Raw genomic sequence first — 22,269 nt, 5'->3', positions numbered from 1 at the left:
AAAGCTTATTTTAATTATGTATAGCTTGCTCTTCCGGAACAGAATTACCCTCGTCCTGATAACAAGAACAAATCATACCACAGATGAACTTCCACAGAGTTCTAAAAAGAATCCATAACATAACAGTTATGAATAACAAGTTAGATAGGCACATGAGGTTGCAATGGCTTGGAGTTCATGGGCTTTTGATCCTCATGAATTGAGAACCCCTTTTGTTAGGGACTGATAAGCTCTCTTTGTCGTTTTGACAATACACCTAGAACTAGTGGATACCAAAAGGTCAAGAGAGTCCATTAATGGGAGGAAAAAACATGTCCCATCCTTTTTTTTCTGTTCAGATATAGAATGTTAATGCCTTAACTGGGCACAACAGTTAATCATGATCATCTCCAGACTGGTTGGCAACTGTCTTCAAATTGAGACTAGTTGGCAAAGGAGAAATACTGTCTTGAAATTGCCATTGAGCCTTAAATAACCTTATTTAACATAACTCACTCCTTTGCCATGCACACAATACAAAGCAAGAAATTGGTCTTGAGGTAAAGATTCCCAAAGGTTCATAAGGGGTTATAGTTAATGACCATATAACACACGAGAGATTCCATTCTGGCATAAGTGAGCATGGCATTGGTCTCTGCAACTCAGAAAACCTTATAAGGTTCGCAGTCTGAGAATCTGAACTGATGGCAGGGTCTTTAGAAAACTTGAGTGTGTTTCATATCATTATCCTGTTGCCCTTGATAGTAGAAATCTAGAAATCAAAGACTGTTTCAATTTAAGAGGATAGAGGAACATCAGCCACTGCACTCAAATGGTGGGGTGTGGGGAAGCTGTGATTAATAGGTTTCTAACAGCACCAATTGCAAAAGCTTCTCCGCTTTGCATCACAGACCTTGGAAGCATGGCACCTCCTGGTCTGAATGAGGCACTCAGCATTTTAGCTCAGAAACTTGTCTCAACGGATATATTGCCTGAAAAGAACGTGCCTGAAGGTGAATAATCAGTGAACTATTATAAAAGTAGGAGCCCCTGTGTTGAGCTAGAAGGTCCCTCTGAGTCAGTGTTCTAGGTTGGTCTATAAAAATGGGGGGAAGATCACTGAATCATGGTCCTTTGGGCCATAAGAGTTTTCAAGATGAACTGAGCCGTGAAAGTTATCACATTTTGGAGCACATTCAGCCCTTAGAAGCAAGCCGACAATTCTGTTTCAAGAATTAACCGCCTAGGCTCTCTGATCTGTAAATGGGGAGATATACAATGGGAGCTTGTTCAGTTTTAGTCCCTACATCCAGATCCCACCCTTAAAGATCCAGGGAGGTTCAATCTGCAAGTAGTCACTATGCTACCTGCTCTATGAGGGTGCTGCTCCTCCCTCACCAGGAAGCAAAACTAAGTCTCTGGAGCCACCAAGCTAAGGATTTGATGATGTTGCTCCATCCTCATGGGGGCCAACCCCCTCTCCTCCCTTTGGGTTTGAAAAGGGCACTGCTACTCATGGGTAGTGGGGTTTCTTCAAATGTCCTCCCTGGTCATTCCTTTGTTGGGAGGGACTGGGTACCATGCAGACTTTTGGCCTCATGTTTGTCCAAAGAGGCTGATCCTGCACTGCATGGAAAACTCAAAAGGCTAGACAAAAGGCATGAGCCAGGGTACTGAGGTGAAGATGAGGAAAGTTCTTTCCTCTTTCCCTTATATATACAGTAGGTCCAAGTGACATCCCACACCTCGTCAGGCCAGAGGGAGCAGAGCAGATGCTCTACTGTCCTTCTGCAGAAAATCACAACGGGTTTTCTTACGCCTTCATTATTTGGACATTTCCTTCAAAGTCTGAAAACAAAGAAATAATACAAACAGATAAGAGAAGCACAAGTACTTACTATGCCATGCAATGTATAGTGTGTGCACAGATAATGAATGGTGTGAGAGCTGTTACTACATCTTCTGCATATTATAATATTAATAAAAGACCAGAGTATTTACAATGTCAAGAATTGTATTGTATGTATATAAATTATGATGAGTCATGTGATACCTTTAGCTACACTGCCCTAAGATTACAGCACTAAATCCAAATATGGACAGATGACTGCCAATTAATGGTTTATAATGAGAAGGAGTGGTGTGTGACCTTGGAAGCATACCCATCTGGTATCCGTAACATTATTACTCTTGAATGAATGGATTTTTTTTTTTAAACTGAGACAAATAATTACCTCAGAGTATAAAATAACCGAAGTGTGAATAAAATAAACTGATAGTAGCAATAATTCCTGTCTGGTAAGTTCTAATCTCATGGCAATACTAAATATACAACCAGCCAGAAAAATAATTAAACAGAATGCTGGTGGGTGCCCCCCTTACACGATACTAACTCAAGGTAATGAGGTAAACATAAAGAGATGTATGAACTATAAAAGAAACAACTGATAATGAATTCTTAGGTTTGGGTAATGAAGGGAAAAGATACCTACCCCAAGGCCAGAATAATAATAATAAAGAGGACTTTGTATAACGCCTAATCTTTAGAAGCTCTAAGCACTTTACAACATTAGACAACACCTATAAGATAAAAAACATAATAATATTATTACAAAAACAAACACCATGAAATTAGAAAAACATTAAAAAATAAAAAAAACATGCTGAGAATATTTCAGGTATAATTAAAGTATTAACGAAAATACAAATCAAACACACACAATGAAGGGGTGAACATTAATTGGGCACTACCGATATTGTTATAATAACTGTCTGGAAAACTCAAAAGAAACCTTATTATTCCACAATGAGAAATAAAGTACTGATAGAATAGCCTCTAAATAATATAGACCTGTATTAATTTGCCCAATTTAATGCAAGTGATGGGTACAATTCTCAGAGCAATGTAGCAAACCTGCAACACATACTGAACCGTTGTAAAAGACGAGTACTATGGCACATGTCAGTAAGCGGCAGATTGGATCTATGTTATGCCCTGGATTTCATTAATAAAAACATTTATTTTATATTTAGCATATGCAACATTTAAGATTTAAGAGGCATATGTGATCTTGTATGATTATAATTGTAAGACCATTTCATCTTCGGAAATACAAGCAAAAATGCTGCATGGAATTTTCTTAAGAAGGGAAGTCCCACACATCTACATCGGGTTAGGTGGGGTAATCAAGGGGCCATTGCCAAATGTTAGCTGATGGGTAATAATATCATTATAAATTATATGCATACCTAATTATGCATACCTAATTCAAAGCAAGCATTTAATGACTTTAAAGCCTCAGAAATCATCCTAATGACCCCATTGTATCTGAATCATCATAAATTATTTCACCATTTCTTGTGTCTGATTTCGATGTCATGTCAAAGTCTATGTTAGAAAATTTGCACTACAATTTTCCTTAGTAACTGGATTATATATGTTCTCGACACAAAACACACAATATCCCTCTCATAGTTTTTTTTTCCCTTAACCAGCTGTAGGTAATCAACCACCTGTCTCAGAATTTCAGTTCATTTGTTCTCTTTTTCTAAGTCTCCCATCCCCATTGATGAGGTATCATTGGTTTGTGCAAACCTTCTTTTCATGTCAGAATATGAAAACTTCCAACCTGCTGCTATAGTATCATACATTCCAACCCCTGGCGAGGAAAAAGTGTAATCCAAGTGTACAAAAAGAGTAATCCAAGCAGAAAAAGAGTAATCCACATATAACATGATAAAAATTCAATGAGCATATGTACAAAATGGTTTATTGATCCCTCTGGACTTTAAGCATCCATTACTGCTTTAAGTGTTCATATACAGCACTTTGAGCTTTGAATAGCAACAGCCTCTCATATTGCATTTCAAAACACTCAGTACCAGCTGAGATTATAAATGATTTGCAATAGTAGAGCACTAAGTGCTAGGTTACATAGCCTGGATCTGAATTCAGTTTTAATTTTGTTAACAATACTGAACAATCTCTCACAGTCAGCATTAGAATGGTAAAGAACCAATATTCCTTTTATAACCTGACAAAGGAGAGGAAATTTATATATTCCAGTTATTGGGTCTTTTAGCTTGGAAATAAGATGAAAAAAATAAACTCTGTCCACATGAACTGCATTGTCAGGTATAGAGTGCCATCTTGATACTTCAGAAGTTCTCCTAATTTATCAGCAGTCTTTCCTGCAGCAAGGTGCATCATATGACAGAGACAACCTGATATGTACAATGATGGAGACATTTTTCAAAAATAGAATGCAATTCCTTCATCAATTCCAGTCATCACTGATGCAGTATCAGCTGAAAACTCCATACAGTTCTGTTAACTTATGTTTATTTAAAGTGTTATCAAGCAAATAAAAAAATGTTTTTCAAGTGGAATCTCCTGGTAATTCTGGTAATGAAAGAAAAGCATTCTGACTTTGCCCTTTTCATTGTCAAAGTCTCTTACACAGACTGGGTACAACTTTTTGTCATCATAATCACTACTCCCGTCTGTTGCAATACTAAACTGCCCAATTTTCATGGCTTCTGCAATTTTAAGAGAAGTATCTTTTGCTAAACACTTAACAATATTAGATGATTTTGTTCTTGCACATGCATATTTTCTTAATGGACCGATGTCTTCTACTGCAAGGGGTAGTCCGTGTTCTAATAAGAACTCAATACATAACACCTCTGCATTTATAAAATTTGTTGTGTCTACAATTTAGTTCTGCTGTAAAAAAGAAGTTACCTTAGTATTGGAGTTAGTAAAATGAGCTAATTCATGGTTTCTTTGTTTTACCACCATGACCAATATTAAAATCCTTTCCAAACAGCCTGCAAGGGGCAAGAAGCTGCCCAAGAATGGAACGCTGTAGTGTGTAATTCTTGTTTTCATTTCTGAATTAGTTTTTTGTCTTTTCCTAATCCATCTGTGAAATTATTTGAAAAACATTTTTGCTCTAACACGTGCATCAACTAGAATAAATCTGACGACTTTAAGTGCCAAATACTTACAGACTGGTTTTGTACCAAATATGAATTGAAACAAAGAATCTGTGAGCAAAGATTAAAAGTTAGAAAACCAGTCAGTTCTCTCCTAATTAAGCCATACAGCTGCTATAAATAGAAGCTGAGATCAAAAGTTTGAAAGTAGAAACCAGCATGTTTCTTGGAAATAGGGCAGCTGCTATAAATAGAACATAAGGCTGTTAGGAACGTGCATGCAAGTCTACAGACAAGTGTACTCTTACATCATAGTTACAAAAGAAGCCGTTTTTTTCTAGAATATGGTCTGTGGGATCAATGGGATGTTAGGAAAAATGAGAAATTAATCTTTTGGGGAGGGGGATATACTGAAAACGCATCATCCGAATACTTTTGCACATAAGGCATAAGTTAGTGAATAAAGCGTCAGAAGTGTAATGATTGGCATGTATGTAGTATCAACCAAACAAGACAATCTTACTGTAAAGAAATCAGTTATTCTCCATTATGACATTTATAAACTTGTCGTTTGTTCATAGCTGCCAACCCCATTGTACAAGCATAATTACTGCTGATATAAGTGGCCAAAAAAGTGTAATCTGAGCATAAAAGGTGTAATCTACATGCCATAATTATACAATACATTGTATTAAACAATTTGCTGCTAAACATGGTTCTTCAGCTGGTCAACATTCTTGAAATAAATGTGGATTAGAACCAATATACAAACACAAAACATACTAACAAATTATTTACATTCAACACTCACTTTAACTCATCTACATGCCTAACTTTGATGCCTGATCAAGAGCTTGCCAGTAGCTTCTCGTGGGTCGTTGATTTTTTCTGGGGTTTTCCTGGGTTCTTCCTCCACCATTTATACTGGCCACCACGTATAGCCTATCTTGTGCTGATGTTGTTGTTCTAGGGTTTAATGCCATTTTTCAGCACAAGATAGGGTATACATGGCGGCCAGTATAACTGGTGGAGGAAGAACCCTGGAAAACCCCAGGAAGAACCACCGACCCACGAGAAGCTACTGGCAGGCTTTCCCACGTACCCACACTATCCGAGCCTTGGACTCGAACCCACACAGACAGAGGTGAGATGGTAGTGATACGGAATGGTGAGCGCTTTAGACCACTCTGCCCCTTGGGGCCCCGATATCTTGTGCTGAAAAAATGGCATTAAACCCTACAACAACATGATCAAGAATTTTAACATTTTTACAGTGAACATGATGTGCTCAATCCAAGTGCTATATTGCATCTTTTCAAATTTGTAACAGTTTTGATTTGTCCTTTTCTAATCTGACATATACTGAAGTTTAGAAATATCCATCTGCTCTAAGATATTTCAGTCAGAGAACATCTACACATCCATTTCCTTAAAACCTGTTGCCACTTTCTTTAAGGGTGCAGACTGGTCTACTAATATATCATATTATTATAATGAATTTGAAGGAAGAGTTTCAAATCAAAGAAACCTGTCAATATTTCTTGGAAACGTATTAGATGCAATTGCAATAAATAGAAAATAAAGAAAAATATGTAAGTCTAGGATGAACAAATTACAGTTGGCATGAACATCAGTTTATCTTAAAATGGCATTATGTGACCTTGGATGAGTCAAGTATTAGTCACTCAAGAATTCAAAGCTTGGTCATACAATGTTTATCTGTCATGCCTTTTTCTAAACAAAACCTGTTCTTTAAAATGCAATTGATTCAGTCTGCAAATGTGAATCAGAATTCATCAATTTTCTGCATCCAGCATGATATGTCTTCATTTGTGCAATGTATGTAGTCAAACGTGATCTCGGTGCGCATTTTCCTTGCAGTGTGGGATGAATAGACAGCAAAGACTGGATTATCATCATTGTCAAATATTACATCATGAAAAACATGTAACACTTCTTGAGTCTGACAATCCATGACAGCAAACTGACCATAAATCTGGTCATACAAAAAGCCAAAACAGAAAATTGACTTTTCACACAATTTCAGAGGTAATGCATATGAAGGGACCTCTATTCTGAACCGATTTGTAAATTCCAGATGAAATTTTTGTTTTTCTTTCCGAAGAACAGTGCATGAATAGGCTGCTTTGTTGTTAGTCAGGCATTTGCTGTCCTTTAGATTAGAATAGTTAATGATTCCGAAATCAAGGAAAATATCTTTCATCTCCCCTGCTTCAAATATAGATAGATCTACTTTCATTGTCCAAAAGCAGCTGTCCTCTGTAAGTACTGGTGTAACTACCACCCCAGAAAATTCTCCTTCTTTACGAAAATAACTCCAGTTGTATACCAAGTTGGATGCTTTGAATCCATCAAAAGAATTCAAATGCAGAATCTTTTCGGTACAAATTTTGGATACAGCCATCTGCAAGCCTGGAAATGAAAACAATTAATTTAATACCACACAATCTGCATGCCTTTTTGTATTCTCAGTATTGAGTGCTAGAATAACTATCCCCACTGAAAACAAATATCTTCTAATACCAAAACTGATTTGTATTTTTTAACGTTCCTTCTTCATAATAAAAATTTCTGTCTGTGTACACACATAAAGTGTAAAACACACCCATAATAATGTAAAAAAGACCACCCAAAACTAATTATCTCTCAATTTATTTAATGCATAAAAATATTTTTGCAATCCTATAGACCGTCACAGTTAATATGAAACCACTGAACTCATTCAGATGACCTCTTCTTCATAGGTAGTGCATTAAACTTGTTTTGCAATGTATATTCAGAGGTCACCATTACATTTTAATTTCTTCCCATCCTATGAAATATACTTAATACACTTACAATTTCCATAACATAACATACTGCCAAAGTAACAGCATACTGCATCTAATCTGACCAAGAAATAGCCAAATAAAGGCATATTGTGCAGATACTGATGAAATTCAACCATTGCAACACCATTTGAACATCTAAGCAGAAACTGTGAATTTCATTCCATTGCCTTTTTTCCACATATTATTATTATTATTATTATTATTATTATTATTATTAAATTTTCATAGTGAATTTTACAGAATATATATATATATATATATATATATATATATATATATATATATATATATATCAGTGATGATTTTCCTTTTTTTAATCACTAATAAATAAACCTAGAAAAATATTAATAATCCCTTTTATAAATGAATTAAGTCATACAGAATTTCATTGAAATCCCCTGTATTTTCCATATTCTTTCTGCTTTGTGCCAGTTGGTTTTTGTGGGTAGGTGGTTCTAAATAGGGTTTTCCTGGTGTCCTTCCTCCACCAGCTATACTGGCCACCATGTATAGCCTATCTTGCACTGAGAAACAGCATTAATACCCAAACAACAACTCTCTCATGCCATAAGGGACACAAATACATGAAAATCTACAGAAAAAAAGAATTTGAACTGAATGAAAACCCTTAACTTGTACCTCCACCAAGTAACCTGAAATAACCAGTGTTATATATATATATATATATATATATATATATATATATATATATATATATATATATATATATATATATAACATACATACCAAATTGTCATTCTAAAAGTTCTAAAAATGTTATAACTTTTTAATTTTGCTGAACCTATCAGTAAATGCTGATCACATTACCACTCTATGGTGACGTGTGTGTATCTGTGTGATTTGCATTTTTAATGTAGCTTTAAAATTTGTTCATCTCCCTATGATGTCTGCAGTGTGACAGTTTATAGTGATGTCTTATACTGGGGCATCATGCAGCAGGGTTGTAGCATGATGTCCCACCCAGTCACATTATCCTGACACCAGGTCAAATTGTCCTGACACTAATCTCTTAATGCTGAGCACCTAGCGAGGCAGCTGTTAGTACCATTTTTATAAGTCTCTGGTATGACTCGGCCAGGGTTCGAACCCATGACCTCCAGCATCTGAAGTGGAGACTCTAGCCACTAGGCCACCAGAGTGGTCCTCACCTTTTGATCTTTTACTAAGTAGCAGAAAGAAACAAAACTAACAAGTTTTGTAAAATGTAACAAATAATTTAATTCTCGGAAAATTAAAATTTAAGAAGAACTTACATTATTATGAACTAAATCTGGAATAATCCTGAAAGGTTCTACACAAGTCCAAAAAGAATAGAATGTTCAGAATGAATTGAAAGCCTTGATTGTGCTGATGTATGAGTATCCTTGAATAAGCTGAAATGCCAACAGTCTTGATGTATCAGAATGGCATTGTCCAAAGCTCCTTTGAATCAATTCACAATAATCCTGAAATGTTGCTATAGTCCAGGCTCTCATTTGAGCACATTGTAGTTCCAATGAATCATCCAGACAAATAGCTCCTCTCAAATTATCTTTAAACACAACATTAAACACATCTCAGACTGATCTTAAAACAAGAACAATACTTTTAAACAGGAAAGTAGGAACAAATTAATAGTCCATTTTACTGATCTTATATACACCTAATGGCTCCACATAGCAATATGCTACTTGCTGATCTATTTCACAACACTTTTCACATGACATATATCCCAACAGTTAACCACCTGACTTAATTATCCAATCAAAATGTACCCCAAGTTCTTAAACAGGTTTATTATTAAGATTGAAATTAAAGCTTTAAAACTTGTAAACACCAATTTATAACTAAAGATCTTAAAACAGAATATATACTCAATAGCGAAAAATTAGTGTCAAATCTTATTAACAGATGATCACTACAATCTACAATCATGGACTTTTGAATTCCCTGCAGTACATAAGGATCAATTAACAGCAAACAAGCATGAAATTGGAGGGTACCTTGATCTTGTTCTACTTGTACTGACTTCCTTAGTGACTTTATAAGTCAAGTGAAGATTTTTTTTTGTCAGTGCAAACAGTTTTTTTTTTAGAAAGTGTACATCCAGTCTTGAATCAAAGATGAAGATGATTTGTCAGAAAACTACTTTGTAAATTCTAGTATATGGAGAAGTGTCTTCATTTTCTTCATGACTTTAAACTGTGGATGCGAATTTGAAAAAGAACTGTTCATGGTTCTCACTATGGCAGCAGCAAGGAGGTATTATTCTCCCCCCCCCACCTGTTAATGCAGAGTCAGAGCCCTCATAGAATTATCACCTTGCCTCCCAGACTGTAACATTATCTCTTCCATCAATATTTCCCAACGACATTGTGAAGCCATCCTTGTTACCTTTGGATCCTAAGTTGGTTGTCACAGTAAACTGATATGGTAACATTACTACACTGCTGATCCCAAAACCCCTGTAGTAACATTACCTTATTTCCAGGAGACAGTGTCAAACTGGTTTCAGGATTTCTAAAACATGATGTAGCAATAATCATACATTGTTTATAATGAAACTTATGTAGTACCATTACTCTATTTCCATTTAACAGGGTAACACTAATATTTGTGATATGCAAAACCTGATGTAATAATAACACTACATTGTGAATCCCAAAACACACGTAGTAAAATTACCCTATTTCCATAGTAACAGTGTAACATTCATTTTGTCATCTAAAAAATCTGATGTAGTAAAATTATTACAAGTGTGCCATAATATAAAAGAAAAGTCGGAGATATCTTTCTTAAAGGACTATGTATTTAATATTAAATATCATTACTGCTTGCAAATGCCTTTTTCAAAGTACTATAACTCTATTAATTATTGACTGTACTACCTTCCAATTGCCAATCTCCAAGCTCAGTGTAGTAATGTAATGACAGAACCCATCATATTCCTCTGTGTAGAATAGGAAAATTTTATCCCAGGATCAGAATTTTAAGCATACACAAGGCTGTGATGAGTGTTTGATGAAAATTTATAATCATAAGGGTGGAATTTTCTAACTTGCAATGAAGCACAATGATGTATTCTAACATATGTGAACTAAAACTGGGGAGTCCAAGTCAAAAAAGTATATTTAAGAATGCTGCTGTAACTTTAAAGTTGCAAAACAAAAACTGAAAATTTCATTATTGAGTGAAAAAAGCTAGATAAACACTGAAATATTCAGTGTAAACTTTCAGTGATGTTTAAAGACATTTTAGCTTTCAAAGAACAGTAGTTGAAATGGTAACAGTAATGGAAATACCGTGTCTGAACTGTGTACTGGATATAACTTTTGCAATGATACAGATATGAACAAATTACAAAATGAAATCCAATTTTATTGACAGGATTAATCAAGACCTGATTCAATAATTTTTCTTTAATATATATATATATATATATATATATATATATATATATATATATATATATATATATATATATAGACCAAAGTAACTTTTATGAGCAAAGTTTAATTTCATGCAGAGATTTCAGAAAATATTGTGGACAGATGGAAGTAAATTAGAGGATATTATGACACAGAATTCATTTCAATAGCTTAGAATTAACGAATTAATGTACATATCTTGCAAGGATAAAATTATAATGTATGTTGTTGTCTTTCATTTAAGCCTGAAAAGGCACACTTCTAAATAAAGTTGCTTATACCTGCCAAGTGTTTTGTAGATGTTTTATTAATAGCATTGATATGAATATGTACCTTAATTTGCAATTGAACTTAATACCAAATATTTTGTATGAATTGCTGAAATGATAAACATTTTTCTTACACAGTATTTACCACTACTTACATTTCACTTGTGGATCTGTCTTGAAGCTGTGTTCATCAAAAACTATCATTCCATCTTGCAGCTGTGTAGTAACCTTAATAGTGTAAGTTGAATCCCATTTAAGGTTGGTCAGTCTGCACCTGTTTTCTGCAATTTTCTTCAGTACAACTGTTTCATTTGGACTGCAGCCGTAAGAAACTTCATACTGACCGACCTGATTTGTTGTCGACCATTCTACATCTGCAGACATCATCTCTGCTTTCTGAACATTGGTCACTTTTACAGCCATTTTCACATGCTTTGGCAATATATGGGTGTTGGTTGGTTTTGCACCTAAATAAAATACACCATATTTTTACTCTCCTTTAATTTACTGGTTATATTTTAGCCATTTCAAAGAATATTTCATGACAGTTATGAGATTAAAGTAATGCAATTTTCAGAGTTTATCATGGCATAAGTTTTCTAAGGCATGGATCAATCTATTCAAGAGGAAAATCACAAAATACATGGGTAGACTTCCTATCCGTTTGAACACATATTTGTAACAATTGTGTACATGGTAAGTAATAATCCCAGTGATGTAAGACACATGATGGAGTAGAAATTGAGAGTTGTATTAGATGCTAATATAAAGTTGTTGCAAAAGAATATGGAAAGAGAAAATGTAAAGAACAGATGACTAAACAAGGAATAAAAATATCAAGTAAGATTCACATCAGATCGTGACAACAGTTGCACTGGAGTGAGGGTGATTACAAAAGATGTCGCACTTAACTTCTTTAAAGGTACCACACCTTATTTTAATTTCCCTATTCTTATGCTTGCGGTATACAGGCTTGCCTGACAATGATTTTATTCACTTCACCTATAAAGTGAATTGTGACATTTGTATGCATGATATGCAGTTTGCACATCACATTTTAATTTCATCTGTTGTAACATTCAGTTATCAAGAACTCTAATTAGTTTTAATTTTTCTTCAGGTAGCCTTCAGTGAATTTTTCTGTGCAATTAGCAATAAAAACCTACTGGTTGTTTGCTAATTCTGTTCATAGTCCCTTGCTGTTTATTAATTAGATTTATGGGGACAGGTGCTTGTTAACTTGCTATACTCTTGAATGTAACCATGTTTGAGTTCATCTATCTGAATCCTTACAATGATCTTCTTTAAGTTTGACAAATTGTTTGAATTTGTCATCTTGATTGTTACATGAATCTAAGAATTTCATGCATTACTTTAGTTGACATGAGTTACAAGAATCCGCTGGAATTCCCCGATCTTAGATGATTTCATGTAAGATAAAGACTTCAGTGTGTTTATTCTCTGAAAATAACGTATTTAAACCATGTAATGAATTTCATTCATTCGTGTTATTGAGATGAGAATGGAACTGTTATGTCTCGTGTGATGTTAATGTGAGTCAGGAGGGAATAGCCATTAGAAGTACATCTTGTGAAACTAGATTTGTTTATGGTCTGCCATGTATAGCTTGACCAGGTAGCTGTTTGAATTTTGACGATATCTGACATAACGAGAGGGAAGTAATGATTTATTCCCAGTAGGACAACTGACAGAAGATTTAGGTTGCTTCTCTATTTATTTTGAAAGGAGTAATAGCTCCATGGATGTATCGACGGATGTATCCATGTACCTACTATGAAGGTGTCATATGTATGTATGTATGTATGTATGTATTGTTACATATATCTGATTTAATTCGTATTTATTTTAATTTAACTGTATGTCTGTTTTACATTTTTCATTCTATTATAATGTAATCATACTCACTTGAGATGATACTTTTTCAGAAAATTGTTTGACTGTCACTATTTATAAACACCTGGTGTTGATCTAAATTCTGACCTTGTTTCAGAACTTGTAGCTATCTTTGTAAACAAGTTCTACTTTATTTTAAAATGATCGGTTGTTTCCAAGGTCATGATGGGCCTAAATGATTTAAGATGTAAACAAATTTTATTTTTTTTTATTTCTTGGAGTAAAATGATTGGTTGTCGTCAGGGTCATTTTTGGGGTAAACACGATCACCTGACCCCCCTTTTCAATTTCACAATTCTGTTTTTTCCATTACACACATTTGTTAGTTTTAATAGAGATGCTTTGAGAGATTTCTCAGGTTTGGGGCTTTTTATACTGATGTCAAATTATTTTGTTGTAGCCAGATCTTAAGCTATAATTTTCTTCAGATCAGATGGATTTCAAAAGGATTAATTCGTTTTTTCTCTAGAAATATTTTGAGGAGTGCTCACACAGAAATTTTGGAAAGTTTAATTTGGATTTCCAGCACCGCAATGCCATTTTTGTATTTCTACAAGGAACTGTAGATAAGCACAGTACTGACTCAGCATATGTCATCGTCATCCATCTTGGATTTTCCATCAGGATTTGAATTTGAAATTATTATAACATTTATTACTAGGACTTTTGCAATTTAATTTGTGGATTATTCTTAGATTATTTTTGGATTTGATTCTTGAAACTGTAAGTTCTTCTCCTTTTTCATTTTTACAGAAATTTTCCAGGAAAATAAATTATTTGTCAAATTTTAAAAAGCTTGTTGTTTTCCCTCTTTCTATATTACTGTTTATTTGAGCCTTAAAACAGGTAACAGTATATAATATATCAAAGTAATTTTTAAGAACAAAGTTCAATTTCATGCAGTCTCAAAGAATATGGACAGATGGAAGTAGATTAGAGATATTACAACATAGAATTCATCTCAATAGCTTAAAATTAATGTGGATAACATGGAAAGGTAAAATTAGAAAGTATATTTCTATCTTTCATTTAACCCTAAAAAGGCACACTTCTAAATAAAGCTGCTTATATCTGCCAAGTGTTTTGTGTATGTTTTATTAATAGCATTAATATGAATATATACCTTAATTTGCAATTGAACTTAATACCAAATATTTTGTATGAATTGCTGAAATGATAAAAAAATGATTCAACATACTATTTATCACTACTTACATTTCACTTGTGGATCTGTCTTGAAGCTGTGTTCATCAAAAACTATCATTCCATCTTGCAGCTGTGTAGTAACCTTAATAGTGTAAGTTGAATCCCATTTAAGGTTGGTCAGTCTGCACCTGTTTTCTGCAATTTTCTTCAGTACAACTGTTTCATTTGGACTGCAGCCGTAAGAAACTTCATACTGACCGGCTTGATTTGTTGTCGACCATTCTACATCTGCAGACATCATCTCTGCTTTCTGAACATTGGTCACTTTTACAGCCATTTTCACATGCTTTGGCAATATATGGGTGTTGGTTGGTTTTGCACCTAAATAAAATACACCATATTTTTACTCTCCTTTAATTTACTGGTTATATTTTAGCCATTTCAAAGAATATTTCATGATAGTTATGAGATTAAAGTAATGCAATTTTCAGAGTTTATCATGGCATAAGTTTTCTAAGGCATGGATCAATCTATTCAAGAGGAAAATCACAAAATACATGGGTAGACTTCCTATCTGTTTGAACACATATTTGTAACAATTGTGTACATGGAAATTAATAACACCAGTGATGTAAGACACATGATGGAGTAGAAATTGAGAGTTGTATTAGATGCTAATATAAAGTTGCAGAAGAAAGAGAAAATGTAAAGAACAGATGACTAAACAAGGAATAAAAATATCAAGTAAGATTCACATCAGATCGTGACAACAGTTGCACTGGAGTGAGGGTGATTACAAAAGATGTCGCACTTAACTTCTTTAAAGGTACCACACCTTATTTTAATTTCCCTATTCTTATGTTTGCAGTATACAGGCTTGCCTGACAATGATTTTATTCACTTCACCTATAAAGTGAATTGTGACATTTGTATACATGATATGCAGTTTGCACATCACATTTTAATTTCATCTGTTGTAAAATTCATTTACACATGTACCCTGAACTCTAATTAGTTTTAATCATTTTTCCTTGGCTTGCCTAAAGTAAATTCCTTATAACTAACAATCATAGCCAACAATTTTTCTTCTAATTCTTTTCATAGTCTCTTGCTGTAAAAGTCTGGTTGACATAGTTATTGCTTTTTCTGTTCTTACAATTTATCAATGCTTCTCTTTTAACATTTAATCTAAGCGAAACATGCTCATAAAGTGCCTTTTCAATAAAAAAAATTACATTAGAGTAGCACCCACACTTTATCTGGTGCATTCTAACTCTTTATTTCAGGAACAATGTCTAAACAAGGGGTGGGTAACTCTAGCCTAGGATACATAACCTACTTGTTTATCTTCTACACCCTGCATGAGAAAAGATGGCTGCCTATTTCATAGTCTTCGGTTTGAAAATATGGGACCTTGCAGAGAGATGATAAACCTACCACGAATGGAAGAAGGTATCATCATCTTCATCAAGAGTTTTGCAGGGTTTATTTTCTCAGAATCCCTTGGGTCACAAAGAATAATTACCCAAGTCACCTTGGGACTCCCATGATTAGTGGGCCCTGTCCCAAGTGAAGGTTTAAACAAGTGGAGATTGAGTTATGCCATCTGAGAGGTAGAAACAACGCAGACCCATTCCATCAAGGCAGAGAGCAAGTTGCGCCCTTCCAAGAGGAATGAGCATCATCATCTCTTCACCACCTGTCTGATGTGTATACATCCTCCCTCCCCCATGTAGAGAAATGTCAATATTATCCACTCATGCACCTTGTGTGGTACATGTGCAAAAATGACAAATATTTTCATAAACAACAATTACACCAGGACACTGGAGTGGGATGGGAGGAAAGCATTCAGTAATAGTGATGGGTACATATTGCATAATTAAATTTAGTTCATCCCTGCTCAAAAGAACTAGACTTTAATAGCAGCAACAAAGATAAATGCAATTAAAATTTCCATTAAGTTGGTAGCAGCCAGTGCAGGTAAACAGGACATGAAACTCAATTCATCTTCTTGCAGACACTAGGGTGAGTAAGACACTCATGCAATGAGGCCACACTCAGTGGTTTAAAGACAAAAAAAATGTGGTTTAAAGACCAGAAAACACAAGAAAATATTCTATCTGGGCATAAAAGAGTGAGAGAGGTCACTCAAAATACTTTAAAACATTGGCATGTGTGAATCTGAACTGACTGCTGTGCCCTGAGAGAAGTTAGGTGTATTGGAAATGGCAGCTCCATCCTGTGAGGTAAAAACCCAGGTCAATCGATCAACAGTATGGTCTAGAAAAATGCTGAACCACGAGAATGATCTGAGCAGTGTAAGTTATGACTGTCAGCAGGATTTGATGTCGCAGTCGAAACAGTGGGAAGGAATATACTAAAATAAGCCAACCTACCGATGGCTGAAGGCATCCACAACCCTTGCTCCCTGGTTCAAGATAGGAAAAACAAAGTGCAAAGTATGTTTTTGAGCCTGGTCACTAACAGGTCCAGCTATGATGTTCCCACATCAAGCAAATGGGCTATATTAGTTAGCAGTGAAGAGATCATTCCATAAAGATAGGCTTTCGCTAATATGCTCTATTTCCCTGAATTTTGCAAACTCAGACGATAATGTTCTATGAGGTGGCAAAGCAGTGGAAGTTCCAAATCTCCACACAAAGCAAAGGGGCTTCTGTGCCACCCTGATGTCTGAGATATGCTACAACTCCTTAGTACTCTGTTGATGCACCTTTGCAATGATAGAGATATTGCTTTGATTTCTGGGTTATTAATGTGGAGGGATGATTTGGCCAGAGTATAAAAGATCCTTATGAAATATACACTCTGTCTCTAAACAAGTGTCCCTGCGAGAATCTAATGTATTGGTGAACAGATGGGAGTTAGGTTGGGTGTGTGCATGAGGACCACAGTGAGGAATCTTTTGTGGTTCACCCTCCACTGTAAATGGTGTGTGTGTGATTTGGATTTTTAACGTAGCTTTAACAATTTTTCAGTCATATCGCTATGCTGTCTTCAGTGAGACAGCTTATAGTGATGTCTAGCAATGGGGCATCATGTCTCAGACATGTAGCATGATGTCCCACCCAGTCACATTATCCTGACATTAGGCTGACCAGTCCTAACACTAACCTTTTAATGGTGAGCGCCAAGCGAGGCAGCTGTTAGTTACCATTTTTGTAAGTCTTTGGTATGACTCGACCGGGAATCAAATGCACAACCTCCCGCATCCAAGACCGATGCTCTAACCATTAGGAAACCAGAGCGGTTCACTGTAAATGGTGATGAAAAACTAATTTTGGACAAATTGGGACTGAAAGTGGATCTCTATATGGTCTCCATGTTGCAAGAAGGATGAACAGTAGGGGACAGCTGTGCCCAATGTTCCCAATAGGAACAAGTAAATGTGATCAGAAAGTTCTGGTTCGCGAGGAAGTTCATCCCCACATCAATGAAGTCTTGCAGTGCATTGCATTCTGATTACCTGAGGTCTGGTAGAAAAGAGGTCATCATATGAAGCTATTGTGATGAGTATATGTGCTTTCAGTTCATTGGCTTTGACTGTATTGATGGGAAGGCATGCCCAGGCTCCAGGTCAATTGCCCAAGGAACTGACATCCAACTGGGGAGGTCTAGTAGGCCATTTTGGGGAATGTACCTGGTAACTCGTGGTAGGTGGATAGGCTGATGATATTGCTAAATTTATCAAAAACAGAAAAAGGACCAGATTTCCTCCTCCTCATTCATCTGAGGGGATGAACTGAGCCTCCACAGAGGCACCAGTGGTGCTGCCTCTACCTCAAACTTGTTGGAGTCAATAAGGTTAGAGAGGTCATCATCACTGTCTGGCATACTCCAAACAGAGAATGGCTGGGCATCACTATGTTCTTCAGCTGCTGACATGTCACAAGAGCACTCTGCGCCATGGCCCAATATTCAGTGTAATAAGTAGGGGTTGTTGTGCTAGTTGCAGAGGGAAGAGATCACCTGTCTACCATGGATGATGCAAACAGCCTCAAACTTCCAGTTTGATGCCACCTGGCATGGCGATTATAGTGATACATGAGACACAGGATCACCTCTACAGCTGGGGCAGGGTACAACAGTCCATGGGGGCATAAATGAACATGAGTGGAGGGCTCCATACCCCATATGGATTCACTGGGATAATAGGGAAAGATAATACCACATCATCAAGTGATTCATCACTCAGAAGGGTGTTGTGCTGATCCTTCCAATGTGGGGGGGAGGCATTTGGATGGGTGGGTATGACATGCTACCCCTTAAGTGTTGGGAGTGCTGAACCACATCCCTAATGGGAGTGAGCAAAATGCTGTCATGGATGTTAGGTATGGAGTGCACCACCTCCCTAATGGGTGCAAACAACACGCTACTCAGAGCAGATGATTCTCCACTCTGGGGTAGAGTGTACTCACATCAAACGGACAGTAGTTTTTCAAAACAAAAAGTTAAAATTTGCAATAGCAATGGGTCAGTTATTGCTGCTATTAAAATAAAGCTTTCTTTTAAATTCAGTTGAACACCAATAAGACATAATGTAGTTGTCTGGAAAAGAAAGTAGAGTCAATTGGGGCTATACCATCACTAATTGATAATGTTGAATGCTGACAAATGCAGCTGAGACATTGTCAATATCAAGCTGCCTATAAAACTGTTAAATGATGGTGTAGAATATTGTTCCATCAATATCAACTAGAATAATTAAGCATAAATTACATACAAAGAGCAATGGTATGATGACTAAGAAATATACCTCGCAAAATATTGATTCTCAAAGATCTGTGTTAAAGGTATTCATAATGGAACCCACATTTTATTCTCCAATTTCCAAGACAGTCTGAGTCTACATTATTTTTTTGCATAGTGTAATATAAGGTCTATTGCAAACAGAATGATACTATAGCTCTATTCACGAAGAATATAAAAAACACTGAAGGCATACTACCATGTCCTCAGTGGAATTAATTCCATTGGAATATCCACAACTAGGTACACAGTCTCTTATACTTAGTCTTATGTAGTCACTGTCTTTGATGTACTGTACAATTCTCAAATTCATTGACAAATCCAAACATAAAAATATTAATTTTATATTTCATGCTTGAGGACTTTTTTTCTAATCATGCATTTTCACAGAATTAAAAAAAATAATTTCTACTACAAACCTAGAATTTGGAGTCTTCTCTCAGATGGACAGAAATCCTGCATGGCATTGGCAATAATTTCATCCATTAACTGTTCAACTGGCAATGAAGACTCAAACACCGTCCCAATATTTCCTTGTTCTGTGTAATCCCCTGTGCTAAACTAAGAAGATAATTTACAAAGGCAATGATTAAGCATTATTAACAAGTCAAAAGATTGGATGGGGAGATTAAGTATCGATATACAGACATACAAATCACTGACTGCTTTGTTAATATGATAGTTCCATTACTTTTAATTTTTAGCAATTTCAGACACACAATGTAAGCAAACATTTAAGTCTGCTTGTAAGCTTCCTCCATGTTTGAATTGCATATATTTCTAAGGCAATACTTTATAACTAAAGGGACTAATGTTCAAAGAACAAAAACAATTTCATTCGGAACAGATGAATTCATGACAAGACTATTTTGTTTTCTTTTGACTGTTTAACTGCTGAGTGTTGAAACCATCTGACAGCCATATTTAGTGTAAGATTGGCATAATTTCCCTGTTGGACCAACTAAATAACATATAAAATCTTTTGGTGAAAGCACCACATTGATATAAAATCCATTCAGGAGTAACAATAACAATATTTTGAGATGGCTGCCACATGGTGACAATATTAGACCAACATCAATTTTATTGAGTACTAACTAGACACTATAGGAAGTCTTCTGGTAAAACCCCATGTTGAAATACTTCCTATTTACGAGGTTTAGTGATATCGTGACTTTTAAGACAGCTACTGAGCCGACCGACAGATTGGTACTAGTTTTCATTCAGGAGCAAGTAGACATTATAAGAAGTATTTTGATGAAAACCCCATGTCACTAAGACCACACAACCAAAAAAAAGTAGTGATTAAAAAGATATTCAACATGTTTGCCAATCCATCTACACTGGAAGTCAGATTGGCACCATTTACATAGACTGCCAACTAGACATAATATAAAGCTTTGCATTGTAGACCTCGTGTCAATATGACCATATTGTTCTGGAGGAGCAGCTCTGACAAGATTTTCAAATTACCATTCCTGCTGTACTGGGTGTCAGGTCATCACCACTTTTATTTTAGGACCCACAAGATATCATAAGAAGTCTTCCAGACAAAACTCCATGATTACCTGACCATCAGTTTAGTAGTACTAATCTATGACCACAATACTGGACTTCAAAGGAGCAATATTTTTCTTTAGAATCAACTAGAATTTGAAATACATGTGCCTGTTTAGATTGACTGCAATCATTCCAGAAGTTTAGGAAAAGCAATAACAAACTTATGTTACTGGATGAAAGGTTATCGCATTAGCTGTTCCTGTCTATGGCTAAAATTGATGTGTGTGTTATAATATGTTTTTGAAAATATAATTTCCTTGAGACGATCATCAGTTTGCTATTTTTGATAAAATGAGCAGAAAGTAAACATCTTCCTAAAATCTTCAAGCCCTATACAATGAGTGAAGCAGCATTTCTGCTAGAGTTGCACATACCAGTACCTTGTACCAGCAAGAACGGAAATGCCAAATTTTACCAGTACAAATACTAATCAGTCAAATGCATGGTTTATCATTTGCATGAATTCTGGGAAATTATGTTGAAAGTTAATTAAATGAATGCATTTTTGACCTTTACAGGAGCTGCGTTGAATATAGAAATCACAAAGAAGACACTACGAAAGTGGTGTAACCCCTAGTATGAGATTACAGACCCATCCCATTTTTACATTAATGTTTGTGTGTTAAGACAGAGCCAATTTCCTATCAAAAAGTTGGAATTCATCACTATCACATGGTGGTGGCATACCGTAGCCACTTACTAGAGGGCCTAGCACACTTAAACAGCCTTCCATCAGGTCATATTTGCATGATATCGATAGGAAGATGATTTATATTCTCAGAAATTACGAGTATAACATTTGTTACATCTTTAGTCTACTAACACGAGACAAACTAGTGTTTATGAAATTTGACCTAATACTCTCTTTTTGCATGGTTAGTAATGTGACTAAACAAATATCGCAACCTACATGTCCATGACATCAGAGGTCCAATTAGTCATGTGATATCAACAATAAACCCCTTTCTGAAGTAGGTGTACAAAAGATATTAAATGGAAGTCACATTATGTTTGTAAAAATAACTAAAAGTAATTCTGAACATATTTATTCAGACAACAGCAACCAGTATCATGTCGCACTAACCTTGTGAAAACCAGACTCATCAAGCAGAGAGTACATTCGGTAGTCACATGATTCCAACAGAACCATCGTTGACATGTGCTCAGTGCTTCATCAATCTGGCTTTCTTCTGGTGGCAGCTAATTTCAACTTTCAACAGCCAATTGGCTCGGACCCTGCACCCCACCATAAATGTCAAAATATGTAAAATGGGGTGAAACACACTAATAGATGAAACTTGGACTAAGTAATACCATCCCAGTCACCAAATTAATCCACACACAATTAACAAATTTGGCTCAGTGTTCACTTATAAAATATATAGTTACGGTGTATTTATGCACCACAGAAAA

General features: G+C 35.5%; 1 protein-coding gene across 1 annotated transcript; it reads right to left on the bottom strand.

The window, feature by feature from the left end:
• Positions 1-5,929: 5,929 nt before the first annotated feature.
• LOC149789458 (uncharacterized) lies at positions 5,930-22,006 on the bottom strand. Its single transcript, XM_089973609.1, has 5 exons — positions 21,941-22,006; positions 19,716-19,857; positions 14,596-14,907; positions 11,622-11,933; positions 5,930-7,350 (listed from the first exon to the last, which is right to left on the bottom strand). The coding sequence occupies exons 1-5, from the start codon at positions 22,004-22,006 to the stop codon at positions 6,704-6,706; spliced, it is 1,479 nt and encodes a 492-aa protein (XP_089829735.1). The 3' UTR covers positions 5,930-6,703.
• Between the last annotated feature and the right edge of the window lie 263 nt (positions 22,007-22,269).

Source organism: Sinohyriopsis cumingii, chromosome 11, assembly GCF_028554795.1.
Source record: "Sinohyriopsis cumingii isolate HCF-2022 chromosome 11, ASM2855479v2, whole genome shotgun sequence".
In the NCBI taxonomy this organism is placed as follows: domain Eukaryota; kingdom Metazoa; phylum Mollusca; class Bivalvia; order Unionida; family Unionidae; genus Sinohyriopsis; species Sinohyriopsis cumingii.
Note: the sequence above shows the minus strand (reverse complement) of the source record. Positions and strands in the feature narration are given on the sequence as shown.